At 45.7% G+C, this 23768-nt stretch overlaps 1 protein-coding gene across 2 annotated transcripts in view; it reads right to left on the reverse strand.

Moving 5' to 3' along the window:
- The window catches only part of CDK5RAP2 (CDK5 regulatory subunit associated protein 2), a 176843-nt gene that overhangs the window by 77582 nt on the left and 75493 nt on the right, over positions 1–23768 (reverse strand). For both annotated transcript variants that reach the window (XM_077305310.1, XM_077305309.1), the window contains exons 17-19: positions 23191–23306; positions 21313–21438; positions 700–807 (exon numbers count right to left, since the gene is read on the reverse strand). In XM_077305310.1, the coding sequence (XP_077161425.1) occupies positions 700–807; positions 21313–21438; positions 23191–23306 (350 nt within the window). The remainder of the gene's footprint in view (positions 1–699; positions 808–21312; positions 21439–23190; positions 23307–23768) is intronic.

Consider the following 23768-nt stretch of genomic DNA (forward strand, 5'->3'; position numbering starts at 1 on the left):
TCAAATGCAGGCGAATCTTCCCCCTAAAAAAGAGGGCAGCTTTTCACAGAGCCTCTCCTACTGATCACCGACTTCAGGGCAGTTCTTATGGAGAACAGGCACAGCACCCTTTTCAGAGGACTGAAAGAAATGTCACAAAAGCTTCCTAGGAATAAGCCCTGGGTGTCCTGAGGTTTGCAGACTGTGTTCCCCACCGCAACTTGCCCAGCTGAGAGACTGAACCAGGCTGGGGTTTAAAACCAATTTATCTACAACCATGAACAATGGATCTTTGGGGGTCACCACAACATGAGGAACTGCATTAAAGGGTCGCGGTAATAGGAAGGTTGAGAACCACTGATTTAGACATTCTAATTTATGCCCCCAACTAAAATCTCGATGGGGGAGGTTGTGGCTGGAGCACATCTTCAGAATTTCCTTCTCTCACCCTCTCCTTGCGGTCAGGCTAGCCATATATAGTAGATGTGGTGGGAGAAGGAGCATGTCAGTTCAAGGGCTTCCTAGGTTTGTCCCCTAATAAATGACGAATATGGCTTTGTCTAAATGCAGCCCTGTAAACCACGCCATGGGCTGTATTAACAAATAAAGCCACTCCCAACTAACTCGGTCTGCACAAGAATTTAAATGCACCCCTTGAGATTTAGGCACCCTCCCCGATACATATCGTATGGAATATCGCAGGAATAAAAGTCACTGTACCGCACAAGTATTGACGATATCCTCCTCGGGATGCTGGGAACTCAGAGTGGCCATCTCTTCGTCATACGCTTCCGTCTGAGACTTGCTCTCTTCTGTTCTCCCAAGAAACTACACAAAAGTATGGAATGATATGAAAATGTGGGGCTCTCAAAATAAAATCAGGTGGCATGAAACGTGTAGGAAACAGTGTGTCTTTTTAAACAAAAACAAAATTCCAGAAGCCTGCAACAGAGTAACAAATGTTCATTTTAGCTAGAGCCCGTGGGATCCCAAAAGACATGGGTAGTCAAACTGCGGCCCTCCAGATGTCCATGGACTACAATTCCCAGAAGCCCCTGCCAGCGTTTGCTGGCAGGGGCTCCTGGGAATTGTAGTCCATGGACATCTGGAGGGCCGCAGTTTGATTACCCCTGCCAAAAGATGTAAACACAGAAACAACTGTGAACGTTTCTACTGCATTATGAATGTTTCTAGCGCCTTGTTGGGCAGCGAGATCCCCTGACATTATGCGATATGTGGGAAGGCAAACTTCCTGTGGCCAGGAGGGAGAACCAGCGATTGGTCCTGCTCTCATTCATTTTCGGCAAGATGTACAAATATCCTAGCTGGGCAGAGGTCAGGAGCCACTGTGTGGAGTGACAACTAGCCAGTCTCCATGATAAAACCCAGGTGGAGCACTTGTGGGCCATTTTTTTTTGTAATCCAGCAGTCATTCTTCCCATACCCACAGAAAATACTAAAAAAAAAATGCATTTCGATCAATAAACATGCTGGGCACCTGGAAGGGAAAAAAATTAAAGAAAAATGCCTGCAAGCAACACAGAAGGAATAAAAATCCACACTAGGGCAAGAGATACTAGGGCACATACCAGCAGGAGAGTGGGGGTGGAGAGAAGCAGAGCATTGCCTACAGGAGGGGGGGAATCCCCCAAACCTGCAGCTGCCAGTCTGTCATTCCATCTTGCTTTTGCCTCACCTACCCTATTCACCAAAGAGACCTAAGCCGAGAGCTTCCTTGGCTCACCTCTCATCTCTGCCATGAAGTCATTAGGTGGACCTCAAAGAGCCACCCTTATAGAATCATAGAATCATAGAGTTGGAAGGGGCCATACAGTCCATCTAGTTGCTTGAAGACTGCCAGTGAGGGGGAGCTCACCACCTCCTTAGGCAGCCTATTCCACTGCTGAACTACTCTGTGAAATTTCCCCCCCCCTGATATCTAGCCTATATCGTTGTACTTGTAGTTTAAACCTATTACTGCACGTCCTTTCCTCTGCAGCCAATGGGAACAGCATCCTGCCCTCCTCCAAATGACAACCTTTCAAATACTTAAAGAGGGATATCATGTCCCCTCTCAACCTATGCTATCTCTTTCTGTATTCTGTTGGTCTTTCCAGTGCTTTCCTCTATTACAGGCCTACCGTAACATAAGGATTATGAGAGAATTTAGGTGAAGGACCTGAAGTGACCATATAAATGGCCAGTCATGATGTGGCTGCCATACCAGTTCAGCTGAAAGTGAAAGGCCAGGGCCCCCCACACCCCAGGGTCTCCCTGGTTGAAGCCCAACATCTTTACTACTATACCACCCTTTCAGATGAACATGGGGAGTCTGGGTTTCATCTCTCGCCTAACAAGGCTATTGAATAATTTCTATATCCTACAGTGTTTATGGATTCAGAAATTTGAAGTAAGTGCTGCCTAAATGGTAAATGATTCTCCAACAGGCAAATCTTTCCCCAACATTCTGAATGAAAGCATCAGGTTGTTTTTTTTAAAGCAATAATAACCCCCCTGGAAATTCCTTTGCAGAAGTAACAGCTGCAGTGCAGTGACATCCGACAACACTGCCATGTTTCATCTTCCCAAGTCATGTTCAAAAGACTTTGGTTCTTCCATTTCCTTGTGCAGCCATGATAATAGCATGACAAAAGCAGACAAGGTTCAAAGACCATTTCCATGTCCTAATGAATCTCAAGGAACTATCCACATAAAGCCATGTTTCAGCACGAGAGGGGGAGGCCATGTACAATTGGGTCCCTTCTCTGAACAAGGAGTGGTCACAGGGAGCCCTTTCAAATACACCCAAGATCTACTGACCAGTTTTTGACAGGGACAATGATTAAGATTTGATTCATCTAGTTACCTGCTCCTCCTCCGCCCAAACAGCTGGGTTCACTAGAAGAAGAAGAGCTGGGGGTTTTAATACCCCACTTTTCACTACCCAGGGATCTGTCCTGCGGCCTGTGTTGTTCAACATATTTATAAATGATTTGGATGAGGGATTAGATGGGGTACTTATTACATTTGCAGTTGATACTAAACTGGGAGGGGTAGCAAACACAACTGAAGACAGCAACAGAATACAGGATGAACTTGGTAGGCTTGAGAACTGGGCTAAACTAAATAAAATGAAATTCAATAGGGACAAATGTAAAGTTCTGCATTTAGGTAGGAAAACCCAAATACACCAATATAGGATGGGGGAGACTTGTCTTGGCAGTAGTATGTGCGAAAAGGATCTAGGAGTCTTAGTAGACCATTCACTGAACATGACTCAGCAGTGTGACTCTGTGGCTAAAAAGGCAAATGGGATTTTGGACTGTATCAAAAGGAGTATTGTGCCCAGATCACGGGAGGTGATGGTACTGCTTTACTCTGCTCTGGTTTGGCCTCACTTGAAGTACTACGTTCAGTTTTGGGCACCACAGTTGAAGAGGGACATAGACAAACTGGAGTGTGTCCAGAGGAGGGCAACAAAGATGGTGAGGGGTTTGGAGACCAAGATGTATGAGGAAAGGTTGGGGGAGCTTGGTCTGTTTAACCTGGAGAGGAGATGACTGAGAGGGGATCTGATAATCATGTTCAAATATTTAAAAAGCTGGCATGTAGAGGATGGAGCAGAGTTGTTCTCTCTTGGCCCCAGAAGGATGGACCAGAACCAATGGGATTAAATTAATGCAAAAGAAATTCCATCTAAACATCCAGAAGAAGTTCCTGACACAGTGGTTTCTCAGTGGAACAGGCTTCCTTGGGAGGTGGTGGGTTCTCCATCTTCGGAGATTTTTAAACAGAGGATGCATAGCCATCTGACTGGGAGGCTGATTCCGTGAAGGTTCAAGGAGGTGGCTGGTTACAGTGGATGAGTGATAAAGCTGTGAGTGCCCTGAATACTGCAGGGAGTTGGACTAGAAGACCCAGGAGGTCCCTTCCATGATTCTATGATACCAGAAAGAGACCCAAAGCACCTTACAAACTGCTTTCAATTCCACTCCCCACAACAGACATTCTGTGAGGTAAGTGGGGCTGAGAGAAAGGCTCTGTAAGAACATTCCAAGAGAACTGTTCTGCAAGAACAGCCCTAAGAGAACTGTGACTAGCCCAGGGTCACCCAGCTAGCGGCATATGAAGGAGGAGTGGGGAATCAAACCCGATACTCCAGATTAGAAGAAAAGTTGGTTCTTATAGGGTGCTTTTCTCTACCAGAAGGCGTCTCAAAGTGGCTTACAATTGCCTTCCCTTTCCTCTCCCCACAACAGACACCCTGTGAGGTACGTAAGGGTGAGAGAACCCTGATATTACTGCTCAGTCAGGACAATATCAGTGCTGTGGCCAGCCCAAGGTCACGCAGCAGGCTGCATGTCAAGGGGGAGCACAGAATCTGGTGAACCAGGTTTGATTCTGCACTCCCCCATATGCAATCAGCTGGGTGACCTTGGACTTGCCACAGCACTGATAAAGCTGTTCTTCCTGAACAGTAATATGAGGTCTCTCTCAGCCTTACCTACCTCGCAGGGTGTCTGTTGTGGGGAAAGGAAAGGGAAGGCAAGTGTAAGCTGCTTTGAGACGCCTTCTGATAGCAAAAAGTGGTATATAAGAACCAACTCTTCTTCAAATCCAGCTCGCCAGATTAGAAGTCTGCACTCCTAACCACTACCCCGCTCCACAAACAGTCTCCCCAGGGAAAAGAGGGCTGTTCTCCTTTCCTTGGCCAAGCCCCCACGTTTCCAACCCACCTGGGAGAGGGCTTGTCCCACCTGGGAGAGGGCTCTGCAAGGGGGTGCTTGGGGGGACATCCTGACATAACCACTCTCAGCTGTCCAATGGTCCTCTGCTCCCACTAACAACTCCAGCTCTTTATGCCTTGGACCCCATTTCAAGAATTGTGCTAAGCCCTTTGCTTCCTTCAAATCTCTCCCCCTACCTTGCACTGGGGTGAAACTCTTGGTACCACCACTCAGTCATCCATCCCTACTGAAAATGAGCCTTGGAGCTTGGGGCAGAACAAGTGCATCTTCTTTCCTTCCTATTCTGCCCCACGCATACCTCTCCTCCTTTGTTCTGTTAATTTTTTTAGATTCTAAGTGCCTTTAAGATAGGATGCTTTCTTCTTGTACTCCAAGAATACATATTGAGGGGAGTATATAAAAATAAATGCAATCATTTGGAAAGTCTTCAATCAAAGGTTGGATACACACTTTTCTTGGATGCTTTAGGATGCTTAGGGCTGATCCTGCGTTGAGCAGGGGGTTGGACTAGATGGCCTGCATGGCCCCTTCCAACTCTATGATTCTATGAAAGAGTTCCTTTGGAGAGTTGGCCTTCAGTCTTAGCAACATTTCCATGATATCTAGTTTAAATAGATGTTCTTTCAATAACAAGCTTTCTTTTTCATAAATGAAGCCTGTTCATTGGGAGTAATCGAAAATCTTCACACACAAGTTGGTGTTTTCCCAGTTTGAAGCAGTGACCCCATCCAATGCTAGCATCACTTTGGAAGGGCAGCCTGCTTAAAATCATTCAGTGGGATGAGAGGGCCAAGCAAGTACTTTGGTCTCTTTTGGGAGAAAGTTCGACAGCCAGACTACCAGATGCAGATGTTTGCCTGAAAGGTGACTTTGCCTTTCAAGTTAAGGAGGGCATCATCAATAATCTTCACCAGGTTCTGCAGCATTCTGACACACTACAATCCAGAGAAATGTATTTCTCTAAGTCAGAGTTTCCACAAAGTGATCACCATAATCTAAAGCAAGTTCTGGATGAAGTCTGGTGAGAATCTTGTTCACATGGAGATTTTTTAAAGTCAGTTTTGCCTTGAGTTCTTCAAACGCCTTCCAGTTGACACCGTGAGTCAGTCAGTCAATTTAGATCAATGATACTGCTACTCCCAGCCAGGCGCTTTATGGCCATTCTGTGCTGAAGATACTCTGTAGATTTCACACTTCTGTTGGCAGCTGCATATAAGACATCATGGAGAAAGTAAATCCCTTTCCCTTCTGGCGGCCTCATTCTTCCTTCTCTTGGATCAGGCTCCACAAGAAAGTGGGTTAACAACAGAGCTGTGCCATTTCTTCTGCTGCTTGGATTTTTAGGTTAAGCAGGGAGGGTGATGATGCTTTCTGGGAAATTCAGTTGCCAACAGGTAGTTTCCTGTGACAGTGACAGTAATGGGAAATGACAGTGCTAGTTGACAAGAATCAGGGGAGCAAGAGCCAATGTAGACTACTGGTTTGAGTGCTGGAGTAGAACCCAGGTTCCACGTCACACTCAGCCATGGAACTGATTGGGTGTCCACATGCTGAACATAATCTCCTTGAATGACCATCATAGCGTGGCTTTGAGGATAAAATGGGGAAGGATTTGAACAAAATGCCCTGCAAGCTAAACTCCATGATGAAAAGGCGGGTTCTAAATGTAGACAGTGGGTGGCAGAGGGTCAACAGGGATGAATTGGGTTGTTGTTAAAGAGACAGGTATTGGGGCCATGCCCAAATGGCATGATAATGTAACTCCCACTGTACCATGTTTGTCTAGGATACAAATGTATCCTGTCTCTTACAACGGGGGTAGTCAACTCGTGGTCCTCCAGATGTCCATGCACTACCATTCCCATGAGCCGCTGGCAGGGGCTCATGGGAATTGTAGTCCATGAACATCTGGAGGACCACAGGTTGACTACCTCTGTCTTACAAGATACCTTGTAACATGCTAGGATTGGTCAGTGGTAAAAGGAAACCTGGCTGACACAGAATGTGATGGTTAGATAAGGTCAAAATGGACACCATCCAGAACATTACAAAACTAAAGGAAGTGGTGCAAGATCGAAAATCGTGGCGACCGCTGAACCATAGGATGGCAAGAGTCAGACTCAACTGGATGGCTAATAACATCACAAGATACCTGAGAAACTGAAGACTTCTACATTCTACAGGTTGGGTCAGCTGCATTTGAAGAATAACTCTTAAGATGGACGGATGGATCATTGTATAGAGTATGGTTCGTACTCTTCCTACAAACCAAGATTCTAAACTACAGTTTCGTCCTACTTTGGAATCCTGTTCTGAAAGCAAGCAAGCAATCCACAATTTGTGGCTTAGAAGTAACAATGCAACTACCTTTGTCATCACATCTGAATGCTGTCTTCTTCAATGAAGCTTTGAGAGAGATTTAACTGTGTCATTTAATATGCCCTTGCTTTTCTGCTGCCTTTTACCCTTGCCTTGTTTCCATTCGCTATAAGTTGCCTTGGAGATCATTTGATCGAAAGGCAGGATATAAATCATTAAAACAAAAAATAAAATACACCAGTATTAATACCTACAAACATGCCTTCTGGAGGACAGAACACAAAGTTCAATTTAAAAAGCAATTCTGTTTTTCAAAAAAGCATTGCTGCAACTTTTAAACAGCAACCAACTCGTACTTCCAGAGCAAAACGGGCTGAGCAGTGTGAAGAGATGGCATTGCCACCATGCAAAATTTAACGAAAGCAGCTAATCTCTTTCTTTTTACTCCCTTTGAATAGTGCACATCGGCTGGAAGGTAAGCACCACCTGCCGACTGGACAGAAATGGAAGTGCAAAAGCAAGAAAGGACTGCAGGATGAGCCAGAGGAAGGACAGGAGAGATCAGCTGCTGCTGCAGGAAGTAAGAGGATGGATCAGGCAGGAAAACACTGCCTTCAACAAGTTGCAGAATGTTCAGAGAGGCAGCTACTGACTGCTGCTGAGACTTTGTGGTGTCGGGAAGAGTTGGCAGGTGTTCATGCTCCACATGTGAAGGGAAGAAACCGGGATCACCGTGTAAGGAACCACAGTGAATAATGGGTATGTTTTATAATATGTGCAATTACATTAGATATGGGACTTAACATACTAATTAGAAGAAGAATAAGGATATCACAACACTTAATGTGATCCCGTAATGTAAATTTAGGACAGTCCTAGCCTTGTGATATTGCGGAACAAGCTTCTTAATAAACTGCAGACAAGGAGACTAATAAGGACTAATAAGGACTCTCGTTCAATAATGAAACCTCCTACTTTTTTTCTAATGGAATGAGTGGACATCAGCCTAAGGAAAAATGATGATGAGCAGTTTTATCATCAAGTTAAGGGAGTCACACTTGCTCCCAGTGCGGCCAATTTGTTTATGGCCTCTTTGGGAGAGACAATAATTTATCATCAGGTGAGAAATCCTTTAAGAAAAAATTGTTTTACAAACGTTACGTTGATGACATCTTTACTATTTTAACAGATGGTAATAAACCAGAAGGATTTTTTTCCTGGATCAATACAATTCATGATAACATTAAATTTTCTTTTCATCATGGTAGGACACTTCCATTTTTAGATACAGACATTCACAGGAATAATATGAATGAACTGTCTGCTACACTGGACTCCTACAACTCACTCTATGCAGGCCTGACTTTAACTACAGCTGGGCTGACAACTCATCCCCCACAGCAACCCTCTGTGTTCTGTTCCAGAGAAAGGAGACCAGACATTGCAGTGCAGTCCCCCTGATCCTGGTCCTGGCAAGGCAGTGGACCAATACCTTGTAGTCAACCATGTCAAACACGGCCAACAGATCTAAAAGCACGAAAACCACCGCAGTCCGGCTGCCACAGGATCCATCAAGGCGACCAGCACAGTCTCACCCTGTGGCCAGGACGGAAGCCAGACTGGTATGGATCAAAGCCGAAGTTTCTTCCAGGAAAGCAATCTTGTCAATAGCAGCCAATAGGTGGGACTGCCAGTCTTCCACCAAGGCCGCCAACGAGATGCTGGAAGACATGAGGTCCCACAGAGCATTCAGGTATCTCTCAGAATCCATAAGTCTCCGTGGGCAGACTAAAATACGTCCGTCACCCAAATGGGGAGGGGATGGTATACTTAGCCGAGCCTTCAGGGTATGGTGGTCTGACCATGGAACGATGTTATTCGCCACCAGATCTACCGTTATGGGTATGGCCAGCCTGATCGGTGGGACCGGCAATAAATTGCGAGAACCCTAGTGTCTCCATGGCAGACACTAGATCCAGGCCAAGTCCTGAAGACATGGATGCGCATTCCCTTAAACATGTTTGGAATAGGCTACTTATTATTGATGCTGCAAATTTTGGAAAACATTCATGGTTTGAGTTTCTCCTTTTTATTCAGCAACGTGGGATTATGGCTGTCCTTGCGATGGAGCTCAAAGGCGAAACAGTTCCCAATAAGAAGACAACATAGCTAATACAGTTCTCTATTCACGGTCAGGAGTTTTAATTATCTTTGCCTCCTCCCTACTTCCTGTTCCCAAAGTTAGGTTGAAATTCCACCATTTGATCTCCCAAGTTCCATAGCTTTGGTGATGACTTTCCTATCATTTGTTCTTTCCTGACTAGGTTGCCTGTAGGTCTCTGGACTGGATGACTGTGGTGGCAGGAAACAAGTCATACCCACCCTGCTTTTTCCCTCATGGACACTGGAGCCTGTAAAAGGTACTTTAGCCCTTGCTGACTCACTATGAATTTAGGCAGATCATGACAGGGAGAGCAGAGAGAAGCTAGTGCTCATCTTTTGTGGTCATAGAATCAGAGTTTGAAGGGGCCATACAGGCCATGTAGTCCAACCCCCTGCTCAACGCAGGATCAGCCCTAAGCATCCTAAAGCATCCAAGAAAAGTGTGTATCCAACCTTTGCTTGAAGACTGCCAGTGAGGGAGAGCTCACCACCTCCTTAGGCAGCCTCTTCCACTGCTGAACTGCTCTGACTGTGAAATTTTTCCCCCTGATATCTTGCCTATATCGTTGTACTTTAAACCCATTACTGTGTGTCCTTTCCTCTGCAGCCAATGGGAACAGCATCCTGCCCTCCTCCAAATGTCAACCTTTCAAATACTTAAAGAGGGCTATCATGTCCCCTCTCAACCTCCTTTTCTCCAGGCTGAACATTCCCTGGTCCTTATATACACAAAACAAACGAAACTAATAAGCAAAAGGTTGTTTCTTCTTGAGAATTATTAAATCCTGAATAATTTTGCAACCAGAACGGGGTCCCAGGTATTCAATCCCACTTTCTATTGCTTCTTCAGTGGTTGCAATTTGTAGTCTTAATATAACATCATATAACATCACCAGTATTACAGGTACAGGGTATCACATAGGCAATAGCTTTTCAGTAAAGGGGGTCACTTCTTCAACCTTTTGCCTATTGGTTTCATTTGCTTTGGGTGTATTTCTACAAGAAACCAATGGTGTTTCTTCATTTGTCCTTCTTATATGCCCAGGGAATTGTCAATTGTCACTTTGGAGCAGACTTCTTTTGTCAGATTGATCCAGGAATCCTGGAGGGTTTATTGCCTTTCCCTGGGCATAGAGTAACGATGCCTGGGGGGGGGGGGTGGCAGCGGAGCTAGCTGTGAATTTCCTGCCCTTGTGCAAATGACCCTTGGGACTTGACTAAATGACCTTTGGGACCCCTTCCAGCTCTATGCTATTATGTTTTCTTTATACAGAATGTAGACCCTATTGTTATAATTTTGACACAAATTCCGGGGTGCAAAGCATTGTACCACACTTGGTAATGAAATCATTTTGCCAGGCTGGTTTGAATGTTTACAACAATATATAAATCAATGCTCACCCTTTCATCCGTTTCCTCCCAGGCTAACTCTTATTAAGCAGCAGTCATACCAGCGGACGCTCTGTATTCCTGCTCACCTTCATGTCAAATTTCCACTTGCAAATTTCCCAGGGTATGTAAAGCTGTCTTTCCAAGCCAAATCCAATTTATCTCAGCCACTGTTGATTCAAACACCAGCTCCAAAAAAAATAAATAAAAGCCCACCCCCAAAAGAGGAAAATGTATGCTGCTTCACTTGAAACTTTGGGCGCTAGCCTTCTGACTGATGGAGAAACTGTCTTGCCCCCCGAGGAACAGACTTTAATGTTTGAATAAAAATATTAAATGCAAAGTAAGTGGCTCAAGGCCAGGAGAAGGTCTACTGAGGATAAGCTTGCCTCTTGCAAATCTTCCCGTGGTGGCTCAAAACCTTGAGAATGTGTTTTTCCTAAATGAACCGCTGATATGCTTGGTTTGCAAAGGTCCCCGGAGCCCGAGAGGCAGGACTCAGCACTGCGGCTTCACTGGCTGAAAGCAGATGTTCAAAGGACAGTTCAAAAACAATCCTCTTTATCTCTCTTTTGGAACCCAAAGCTGCCCCTGAATACTTGGAGCCGCTACACCCGAGAGAGATGGCTTGGGAAGGATAGAGCTTAGCTGGATTATGTTCCTGTTCTATCGACGGGAAGGAGAAAGAGGAATGTTTTAACAGTAGTGAGAAAAACCCTGGGCTTTGCTGGACTACCCTGAAGTCCTGGTTGTCCTAAGCTGCCTAAAACAAACGCATTCCAAGTCAGACAGTGTGCAAAACGCTAAAATAAGCCCCAAGATCTTCTTAACTGAGCCTCCACAAATCCAGTATTATATTCTTAGTAAGTTTTTCGCTTGCTTTTTCCGACAGAAGAGGGAGGCTTTCAAAGTAATTTACAACAATTAAAATTCAATAGACTCTGCTGGTGGCAAGAGCTGTCCTTAAGTGGAAATAGGACACAGTTCCTGGCTGTACAATAGAAAGAGACAAAGCACACCAAGGATGTGGACGGTAGGAGATCAGATCCCAAATGACCAAATGGAGCGGCAACTTGGTAACTGATGTTTACCTTTGAATTCCCATATTCACAGAGTGACTGATGTACCGGAGATCTGACTCTTTATTGCTAAATTCAGAAAAGAAACAAAAAGTGGCCTAGATCTTAATTTTGGAAAAGCAGAATCATAGAACCATAGAGTTGGAAGGGGCCATACAGGCCATCTCACCCAACCCCCTGCTCACTGCAGGATCAGCCTCAGGCAACCAGGATAAGAATCTGAGAACCATAGAGTCGGAAGGGGCCATACAGGCCATCTAGCCCAACCCCCTGCTCAATGCAGGATCAACTTAAAGCAACCCGGATAAGTAGCTGTCCAGCCACTGCTTGAAGACTTCCAGTGAGGGGGAAGCTCACCACCTCCTTTGGCAGCCAATTCCACTACTGAACTATTCTATGAAATAATTTTTTCCTGATATCTAGCTGCTACTATACTACACGTAGTTTAAATCCATTACTGCAGGTCCTAACCTTCGCTGCCAACAGGAACTATCCTCTGCCCTCCTCCACATGACAACCTTTCAGATATTTCAAGAGAGCAATCCTGTCCACTCTCAACCTCTTCTTCTCCAGGCTGAATATTCCCAAGTCTCTCAATCCTTCCTCATAGGGCTTGGTCCCAGGCCCTGGATCGTCCTTGTTGCTCTACTCAGCACCCTCTCAACTTGGTTCATGTCCTTTTTGAAGACAAGCCTCCAGGATAGCACACAGTACTAATGTCATACAGTAGTATGCTATCTTGCAATTCTGATGTGATGCTTCTATTGATATAGCCCAAGTCTGCATTCGCGGTTTTTACCACCCCATCGCCCTGTCTGCTCATATTTATATTACAATCCACAAGTACCTCAAGAAACCTGGGTTGATGACACCATTTCCAAATATCTTTATTGCTAGAGCTGTAGCTGCTCAGCCTCCAGGTTCTAATAGCCAAGGTTGGGGATATAGTACCATCACGGGAAAAGGTAGTATGAGTACTTGAGAGGCCTATCTGAGAAGGTCTGGAAATGGTCATCTTCTTGGCCAGTACAGTGCTATTAGAATAAACTTTTTTGACTAGCATTGTTTGGATGGTCCTGCAGATGGGAGGCAGGTGTACATACGGGCCAATCACCTGCTATTCATACTTTCCTAGGAACACCTGCAGTAGATAAAAATAACTGGGCAACCAGTAGTTGTCCAGCAACATAAACTTCATCATTCCAAATTGACTGTAGATCTGGTTGAGTAGCTGGACATGCAACTGCCAGTTCAATCTGGCCCAATGTTTTTTTTTTCCCCCGGCTGAACTTGTCTGCTGTATTTCCTACTATATTTTATAGAAGGAAGGGCATCAATAATTGTAACAAATCATATGTATAACACAACAGCGTCTCTTGGATTTCAATGTATCCTACTCCTTGCCAGTATAGCTCTATTCAGGGCGACACACTCCTTATCTGGAATCCCGATAAGTGATTCTTTCAAATATCCCTTGGGCTTTTCAGGTAAAAAGGAGATCAGACTGTATTCTCCTTTCCTTAAAGGTCTGAATAGCGAATATCCTGATGCAGCATTTAATGTATTTCCTGCGCTACCGGCACTTTCGCAGCATGTGAGCTTACATGTGGGTGGCTGCAGCCTAATGACGGGAAGTTAAATGCACAGAAGGGATTCTTTACCAAACCTAATGAGGTTCCATTTCACAAAGAAACACAAGTCTGGGTAAATCTGGTTTTGCGCACGGCTTCTGAATGGTCTGCGTTAGCATAAAACTGTGTGTGTGTGTGTGTGTGGGGGGGGGGGTAGGGTAGAACAGCAAGCTCCAGGACTGTCTCCTTCTTCCAAATGTCAATTGAATACCCAGTTCTCAAAGGGAAAAGCGTGTCTGGTGCTAGGTGGATAAGAACAGACGGAGCTGTCAGCAGGCCGCTCATGCTGTTGGTTGGCTGAAGGTTACGCTGATAACTGATCTCAGCTTCAGGTCTATAACATGGAGTTCAGAACCTCGGGTCATTATAAGACCAATATTTGAGGATACCACTATTAAGGCAGAGCCCATAGCTCTTGAGGGCATCTGCTCTGCTGGAGTACAGATTAACTGACAGTTAAATAGATCACTACATTGTAGCAAATAAAACAAGGAGTCCTGTAGTATCTTAAGCTACCAGATCAGAGGAGATCAGGGTCTTCCAGGATATTAATTCCGGAGGGCCTGCAAAGCAGCAGAGGTCTTCTACCAGGCCCACAGTTGAGGTCAGGAAAGGCCATCGTAGACACTGACCTCCCTGCCTGCCAGCCCATCCTCCAAAATAAATAAATAATTTTTAAAAAATCCCTCCTAGTCTCTGACCAATGCTTACAAATGTTCTAATTATCAGGGGGAAGAAGAAGAAGAGTTGGTTTTTATACCCCGCCTTTCACTGCCCGAAGGAGTCTCAAAGCAGCTTACAATCATCTTCCCTTCCTCTCCCCACAGCAGACACAGCAAATGAAATCATCATCATCATCATTATTAAACATTCATAGGCAGTGGCTGCAATTCTCAGGCCAATTTCCTGGGCAGGAGTCTCACTGACTAACGTGGGTCTTACTTCTGAGCAGAACTGCTTAGGATTGCTTTCCAGGGAAAGGTTGCTCTGGCATCAGGATGACATTTGACTGCCAGTGGTCCTATAGGCATTTGCTGGCAGGGGCTCATGGGAATTGTAGTCCATGGACATCTGGAGGACCACAGGTTGACTACCCCTGCGAAAGACCCTGACAGGCTCCATCCTATTCAGAGTAACCAAGCAAAAGGAGAATTATCTGGGTCACAACAAGATATAAAAGCTTATCCTGTTTGACTGATCTCTGTTTCCCCCTCTCCGCCTCCCTCCCTTTGTGTGTCTTGTCTTTTTAGTTTGCAGTCCTGAGTACAAGGCCCTGTGCTTTGGGACCCACGAGTTTGTCGGGAAAGTGGGATGAAAACATAATACATTTGTCAGATACATGACATTCGCCAACTGAGGATAAACACTGCATGCGTGTTTACGGACATTAGGCTATGATAGGCCATGATAAATCTGTTAGCCTCTCCTGTGCTACAAGTCCCTGTTGTTTTTAGAGCGGTGAAAAGAAGCGACTCTCAACCAGGAGAAAAATAGCTATTGATCTCACTCATGAGCCTGAGAATCAAGACAGGTGGTTTTCCTTGCCAGGGTGGCAAGGACTCTGGCAGCTGGGAAGGCGGGGGTGGGGGGGTGGGTTCATAATGGTTATGAAACTGAGCTATGAACCAGGGCAGGCTTTCTCAACCAGGATTTTATGAAACCATAGAGATTCTTGATTGCCCTGGAATAGGCTTCCTGAATGGGTGGAAGTTAATTAATGTACATATTTTTTTTAAAAAAAAAACTGTTAAACATTTATCAGGTTATACATGACAATATATGGTCATGTCAACCCACCCACTCCTTCCCATAATGGCCAATGATAGGCCTGGAGGGGGGTGAGGAGGGGAGGGGCCTCGGGTGGGCATGGATACCACGATGCTTCCCAACCATGTTCTGCATGAACGCACCACTTCAAAGCCTGAAGAATGTTTCAGGGGTTTCTCAATAGTAAAAAAGTTAAGAAAGGCTGAACCAGGGACTCACTGGTTCAGATCTCCCCTAGGCCAAGACCGGGGTAGGCAGCCTTAGAAAGCCATTCTTTCACAGCCCCAAATCTTCCCATAGGGGGAGACTGACTTGACTTTACAGGACTGTTGTAAAAATTACAAAACAATACACTCAAAGCACCTTTACGATTACTGTTATTATTACTGCAGCAACAGTGGGGAAACATCCCCCTCTAAAGAAAAGCCATGCAAATTGCAGCAAGAATATTCTCCCGACAAGCGTTTCTTTTCAGGAACTGTTAGCCAGAGCTATTATTATGCAATAAATGAAATGGTTCAAGAGCAGTTCCCAGAACGTCATGGCAGAAACCATTCATGATCACAAAATAATATCCAGAACCAGAGGTGATCTCTCCGTGGGCACAGCTGGAGTAGACATTGGCAAAGGGCAAAGTGCCTAGATTTCAATTAGGGTTGGGCGCTCCGGCACGCCTTGGCTGCTTTGGCGATCGCGGAAACTCGAAGTTCCCAGTGCTGTGGATGGGCGCCATTGGTGCTGGCACACGCAGGCCGCCAACACCGCCCCACCCCTCCACGGGATGCCTCGGGCTTCCGCGATTGTCGAAGCGGCCGAGGAGCGCCAAAACGCCCAACCCTAATGTCAATATAGTGGAGGTTTTATTCTTTCCTAGATAGTAGCCATGTTGGTCTGTCATAGAAGAACTCTGTGAGACCTGGAAAATGGAGCTCTTCTGCCAGGCTTTGGGATAAGACCAGCGACGAGGACCCACATAATTGACCCAATCACAAGGAAACTTTAACACCGATTCTCAATACTGTTATAGGTTGTTCGTTTGTTATGTGCTATTCATTGATAATCTATGACTGTTTAAAATGGTTGCAAATGTTTAATGTGTTCTCTCTGTTCTATGTACACCGTCCCAAGATGTCACAGTGAATAACTCACTGTGAGCCAGCATTTTGGGAGTGGCGAGGAATAAATACGTCACATAAATCAGTGGTCCGCAACCTTCCGGTTGCCGCGGACCGCTGCTCCGGAGTTGCGGGAGAGGGTGGCCCGGAGCCCCGCGCACACACAGCAGCCCCAGAGCAAACGCAAATGCGCGTGCACGGCAGTCCGCACATGCACGTTTACGCCGCTGCCATGCTGGCGGCCGTGGCTCCCTCTCCCGGCCCCTCCAAGCCGCCAGCAAATCGGCCACCAAAGCGGCCGATTAGCTTGCGGCTCGGCAAGCTTCTCGGCAAGCTTCTCTTCCCTCCCCCTCCCGAAGCAAGAAGCTTGCCAGGCCGCGAGCTAATCGGCTGCTTCGGCGGCCAATTTGCTCGCGGCGTGGCGAGCTTCTCGCTTCGGGGGGGGGGGGCGGGAAGAGGGAGCTGTGGCCCGGCACCGGGTCGCGGCCCGCCGGTTGGGGACCACTGACATAAATGACATAAGTGAGCCTTCCCTTGTCCCTGACCCGGAAATTGCAACTGGTACAGAACACGGCTGTGAGGATCCTCACTAGGACATCTTGGAGGGCTCATATTCAGCTTGTGCTAAAACAATTGCACTGGTTACCAGTTTGCTTCCGGATCAAGTTCACGGTTTTGGTATTGACCTTTAAGGCCTGGGTCCTCCTTACCTGAGGGACTGCTTATCTGCTTATGCCCCCCCGCAGGGCTCTTCAAGAAGAGCCTTGTGGGTATGAATTCGCTGGTGGTCCTGGGCCCCTGGAATATTCACCTGGCCTTGACCTGAAGTTCATGGGGAAGAGGGGTGCATAGGAGCGGCACTGGGAAGGCAGAAACGGTCTGCAAGCTTGCACCATTTGCACTTAATTGTGTCCCAAGCCAAAAGAATATAAAAAGGCTGTTCCTCAACTGAGCGCAACCCTGTAAAGCCTGGGCCAAAGACGCATGGTTGCACCACATTCATTCGAAATGAACAGCAACAAGCAGCAACAACATCTCTAAAAACATTCCATTTTCCAGCTCTTTGGGGCAGAAGTCCAATTTGAGAACTCCAGATAGAAACTGTCAATCAGCAACAACATTGTTTGCTTTGATTTCAGTCGTGTTCTGACTGCACGGACACTCTGGGAGGACAAGGAAACTAAAAGGATAGGAAAAGAACCAGGAACAAAGTTGCTGGACTTTTTAAAAAAGAAAAGCACAGTTAAGTTCAAGGTTGGAAGGTGACCTGAGAAGGTAAACAAGTCTGCTGATTAATGGCAAGATGGCAAAAGGAAGCTTAGGAAAAAGTGGGGGAAACAGTTATGTCACTATGCCATGTCTGTGTCATTCGTCACTCTCAAAAGAATATCAATATAGAACAGGGGTTACTCCATATTCCCATCCATTGAGCACTCCTAAAAGACTAGGGTGGAAGGGGAGGAAGGACTGCGCTCTGCTTTCTTTTACACTGTTTACTATCATTCTTTTGATTGCAGACAATTTTTTTTAAAGCATGGTATAGGGAAAACCTGTAATTAAAATAGTCAAGGTTGGTATTAGGGGGGAAATGACAGTATCACATGGTGACTTTGAGAACCAGCATGGTTTAGTGGTTAAAGAGTCTGGACTCCAGTCTGGAGAACCAGGTTTGATTCCACACTCTAACATGCGGTCAGCTGGGTGACTATGAGCCACAGTTCTCTTAAAGTTGTTCTTGCAGAGCAGTTCTCTCAGAGCTCTCTCAGCCCCACTTCCCTCACAGGGCATCTGTGGTGGGGAGAGGAAGAGAAAGGTATCTACAAGCCGCTTCGGGATTCCTTCAAGGAGTGAGAGTCAGGGTATAAAAAAACAGAACAGTTTTTCTTCTCTTCCTTCAGAAAAAAATTTGGTGCTTTATATGTTATTTTTTTTTCATACACACGTCTAGGGGGGAAGGTCCAGGTTTACAGCAAAGTGAAGTGAATTCTCTCAGTAGACATTTTCTCATGTTTGGTCAATTCTGTAAAGCAGCGTTATTCCTGGTAATGGCTAAATTCTTCTATATTGATCTGCTGATTTTGTGGCCTTTGAAGAACCCACATGCTGTCCTCTCACTCTTCCATGCTAGGCAAGTAAAAAAAAATTGAGCAGAAGAAAAGCTCAACTCCCTTCTGGATGCTTAATTCACAAGGCAGGTTTGTCTCCTGTGCCGTGGACTTCCTTGCCCAGGTGGGTGGCCAGGGAAGCACAGCTAATCATTAAATGAATGGAAGGGCTGGAAGCTCTTGAAGAAATGTGTTCCAGAAGGAGGAAGACTAACATCTATAGATTTCTGTCTCTCTTGCTGGCAGCGTAGGTTAAGACTGCTTATTTCTGTTGAGGCTGACAGAAGAGTACTGGAGGGGTAAAATCTCATTCTGGCCTGGTAATGTAGACAGATGAATTCCCGCATTCCCCTGGTAAAACAGGAGTATTGACATTACTCATCTCTCTGACTGAACTTGGGGAGAAATGGACTCCCAATTATTGTTTTTTTATTAAATGTGCATTCTAACCATATTATAACAGAAAGGAATGATTTGAGATGTATGTCTGTATATAAATATACTGAATTCTGTGAAGGTTCAAGGGGGTGGCAGGTTACAATGGATGAGTGATAGGGCTGTGAGTGTTCTGCACAGTTGGACTAAATGATCCAGGAGGTCCCTTCCAACTCTATGATTCTATGGTTCTTATTCTATGATTCAATATATTTAACAAAAATAAAAGGAATGATGTATGGTGAATAACTCAAACACTGTGCTTCCCGGGCAAGCTAAAACAGCACAAACAAATGAAGCAGCCATATGAAGCAGTCACATGTGCTTGAACATGACTGCTTCACAAATGAAGCAGTCACATGAAGGTCAGTACTGTCAATTCAGACTGGCAGCAAGTCTTCAGTGTCTGAGGCACAGATCTTTCACACCATCTATGATCTGATCCCTAACTGGAGATGCTGAGGACTGAACATGAGACTTTCCACATACCATGCTCTGTCCGTGAGTCACCCCCCCCCCCTGCTGAAAGGAGGTCTCCCCAGAGGAGGTAAACCTTGTCTAGACTATGATGGAGTGATGTTTAAGGAAATTATTACAACGTTCTCATTGACCAATCCGTTATTGGAAATTGGCTTCAGTCCGATCTTTCTTTCTGTATTAAGAAATGCTGCTTTATTATGTGTAAACTTTCGCGCACAGAAGAGCAGAGAAAACAGGTGGTGCAAGGCTGCATTTCATGCAAGGTTTTGAGATAAGTTGAAGAATAAGGTTGGAAATGAATTATAGATAACTTGGAATGTTTGTTCAAATGAGGGTCATCGTAACTCAACCTTCCAGATGCCTGCTGGTGTCACAGGTAGGAGGGGGTTGATGAATGTACTCTGTGTAATGCAAACCAGGGAACTGTTGCCATGTCAGAAACTCCAGGGCTGGCCTCAAGGCTTTGGGGGTGGTTTTGGAGATGGAATGAGGGGTGGGGAGCCATGGCATTGGTCCAGGTCATACAACCAGCCCATAAGGTGGAGTCATAGAACCTTACTTTATATAACCTTACATTACGCAGGGGGTGGGACTAGATGACTCAGGAGGTCCTTCCAACTCTATTATTCTGTGATTCTATGCATACTTCTATTGTTCTTTGCACAGGCGCTCTGGACACTTAGTCCCCCTGTGACTTTTTCTGTTCACTGAAACTAAAATAAAAACTCATAAAAGAGTATTCCAGTCTGGAGTGTCATTGGGTGATGTCAAGCTAGGCAAATCAGTCCCTGTTAGGCCACAGGGCCATCAGTTATCTGGCTTTCAACTGCACGTGAGGGTTCACAGGATAAAATATACAAAGATGCATATTTTTTCCAGCAATGATAGTAAATAAGTCCACAGAAGTCTAAGGACTGTCTAGGTCAGCCTTTCTCAACTTTTTATCATTGAGAAATCCCTGAAACATTCTTCAGGCTTCGAGAGACCCCAGAAATGTTGCAATCATGCAGAATATGGTTGGGAAGCACAGCTGTGTACATATCCAACTAGGGCCCCTCCCTTTCCCACCGCCTCTAGGTCCATCATTGGCTGGTGGGGGGAGGTAGACATGACCATATATTGTCATAAAGGTAAAGGTATCCCCTGTGCAAGCAGCGGGTCATGCCTGACCCTTGGGGTGATGCCCTCTAGCATTTTCTTGGCAGACTCAATACGGAGTGGTTTGCCGGTGCCTTCACCAGTCATTACCATTTACCCCCCAGCAGCAAGCTGGGTACTCATTTTACCGACCTCGGAAGGATGGAAGGCTGAGTCGAGCCGGCTGCTGGGATTGGACTCCCAGCCTCATGGGCAGAACTTTCAGACTGCATGTCTGCTGCCTTACCACTCTGCGCCACAAGAGGCACTTTATATTATCATATCACCATATAAATGTTTAATAAATTAAAAAAATTAAAATTAACTAACTCCTACCCCGAGCTGTCAAGAAACCCCCGGCTTTCATGAAACCCTGGTTGAGAAAGCCTAGTCTAGATGAATCACACAATCCATTGAAATAAAAAAACTTCTGCAACAATTAACCGGAAAACTTTGCTTTCTATAGATCTGAGACCCGGCTAAGCTGTTCATTCTTCCTGACTGAGGTCTAATTGTCACTGATATGTGTTGAAAGAGGGCTAGTGATTGAATGTTTCTGCATACAAAACAAATTCCTGCTCCCAGGAAACTTCCCAGGAAAAGAAATCTGGGAAATGACTTTTAGCTTTTAACGGGTGGGAAATGCTTTTTCTACGAAGGGCTATTTTATCACAAGGCCCCCTGCTTACAGTCTGGAATGGTACAACCCAAACACAGACTGACCTCAGTAAGAAATAGGCTAAAGCACTGACTATTAAACTGAAAGGCAAAGTATGCCCAGAGTAGGAGAAGCCAGTCGAATGAAGGATGCATTTGAGTACTGCTCAGTGTCCCCATCCTATGCACTTGCCATTACTCAACAATGCCAGCCCCTTATCTATGAACAGCACTTAAAAACGAAAGCACATGGTCACCCACAACTACGGCTAGTGGCGACAGGAAGCCAAGCCCATGGTTCTCCTCACCTCATTCTCATCAAACGTCTGCGATTTTTCCTCTGCCACCAAATCCTTGGAACCTTCCAGCTGCTTCCGTCTGAGGCTTTGATTTACACAATGCAGCTCCTTCACCACCAAGAGGAGCTCCATAATCTAAGGAAGGAAAAAGGAAAAGAGCTGCTTCAAGAACTTGGGACGGGGGAGAGATCTGTGATGCTCCTTGTACTTTTTCGCAAGTTACAGTTTTAAAAGTCTAGATTCCCAGCTGGCATCATTTGACTGTTAAAGCTGATCAGGTCTGAAATATACACATGCTTTCGAGTTGGAAGTGTGTGTATTCTTACATTTTATCCCACCCTTCTCCCAAGGAGATCATCAGGATGGCAACCCTGGTTTCTCCTCTCCCCATGTGATCCTTACCACATTCCCATGGGATAGCTGAAGAAGACGGCGTCAAAGACAAAGAGATGGTTTTTATGCCACCCACTTTTCAGTGCCCAAAGGTGTCTCAAAGCAGCTTACAGTTGCCTTCCCTTCCTCTCCCCACAACAGACACCCTGTGAGGCAGGAGGAGCTGAGCAAGCCCTGACAGGACTGTTCTGCACAAGCAGAACTATCAGGGCTGTGACTAGCCCAAGATCACCCAGCTGGCTGCACGCAGAGGAGCGAGGAATCACACCTGGCTTGCCAGATGAGAAGCCGCCATTCTTAACCACTACAGCCATGCTGGATAAAAGAGAACTCTTGTTTTATTTGTTTATTGATGATTTAATCAGGCTCACTCACTTAGTTTGATGACTGAGCACGGTTCTGAGCCTGTGTGGCCCTGCTTCCAGTCTGGCACTAAGCAGTATGGCCTGGCTTGTGTATGCACAGAGTTGCCGGCTATAGAAAAAGGCCTAGCTCTAAACATAGTAGAACGAGGCAGGCAACTCGTCACCTATATGCTATTTGTTCTTCTCGGGCGTCCCAGGTATGCATGAAGGAAACCAGAAGAATATACCTGACAGGGAGCACGGGAAGTGGCTCTAACAGCAGCAGCCACTAGTTCCGGCCACTTTGCCTGACAAGCTGGCTCTCTCTAATGCATGCGGTCAGTTGGCAGGTTTCCTCGCTGTCAACCTTTTGGTTTACTGCTGAGCTCTGGGTAGTTTTATTTATCAGGCCCTCCTTCTCCTCGTGTGTTCCCAGGCAACCCTGCCCACTTCCATGGGGCAATTCCATTGCCAGCATGCCCGAGGGAAAAGTCATGGGCACTTTCAATCCACTTGGCAACTGGCTTTTACTGTGTGAACTGGCAAAATCTACTTGCAAGCAGTTGCTGGAGTGGACCGCATTATTTAGCATGTGTGGACATGCCCGATGGTGAAGAGTTTTACCTTAATCCCCAGCAAACAACAAGCAAAAGGAATGGCAACTGAATGTGAAAACAAGAGGCAGCCACTTAATCCCTCCTGTGCCCATCAAGCTGGTGAGAAGAAAGCTCAGCAAGGGCACCCCAACACCCTCCATTCCAATGACAAATAAATAAATGGGTCACACTATGGTTGGCTCCACTTGCCGAGAGAACTAAAATGGACAGGCAGACTGGTGCATGAAGGGATTCCTTAGCCTGCTCTCATACATTATTCTTTCCTGCAAATTTACTGTCTTGGCCATTGTCACCCCTCTACATTGACTTCCAGTTTCAGATAGACTTCAGAAACTAATCGGAGGGAATCTGTGAGCATGTAGGGAAGAGGACTGACCATTCATCTCCTGCAACCTCTCCCTCCGCCCCACACCCCTGCAAGCTCCCCACCCCATTAACAAAAAAATGCAGACACCTGATTCTGTACAGAACACCCATATCTCTGTTCCTTCCAACAAAACATGAACAACAGTCACTGAACAAGAGAGCAATACCTTTTTCTTAAGTTCTTCCAGAGACAGCTGGTCTACCCGCAAGTTTAAGGGATCTTGTTCACCTAAGCAAATGCTCATGTAGGAGGTCTGGTCACCCCAAGAAAACAAAGTTTCCTCTAAAAAATAGAGAGAACATTATACATTTTGGAATCTGTGCTTGCATTGGAAAACCTTCTCTTCTTCCTTCAAGACTACATCACCTACATTAATTGGTACCTGTAATCTGCCTCCACTCATGTCAATGTGCCTGTTAGCCAGCCACCGGTTCCTGTCGTGACTTCCTTGACCAGAGTCCCAGAACTCTCCATGGTTCCTTGTTCCACTCATTCCTGCCCCCGCTGCCTTTCCACTCCCATGCTCTAAAGCCAGATGGCCATCTTATTATGCCTTCAGGTATTTGGGGTATTTCTTTCCTGCCTAAAGGTATATAGCCAAACGTACACCCCCAGTCTTCAATTAGTGGGTCAGGACATGGAACTGTGTCATGGCCTGACCTTCAGGATCTTGCAGGTACCAGCACTATTTGCTTTTTTTTAAAGGAAGAAATGCAAAGATAGGACAGATGTGAAAAAGAAGAG

This window comes from Paroedura picta, chromosome 12 (genome assembly GCF_049243985.1).
Source record: "Paroedura picta isolate Pp20150507F chromosome 12, Ppicta_v3.0, whole genome shotgun sequence".
In the NCBI taxonomy this organism is placed as follows: Eukaryota; Metazoa; Chordata; class Lepidosauria; order Squamata; family Gekkonidae; genus Paroedura; species Paroedura picta.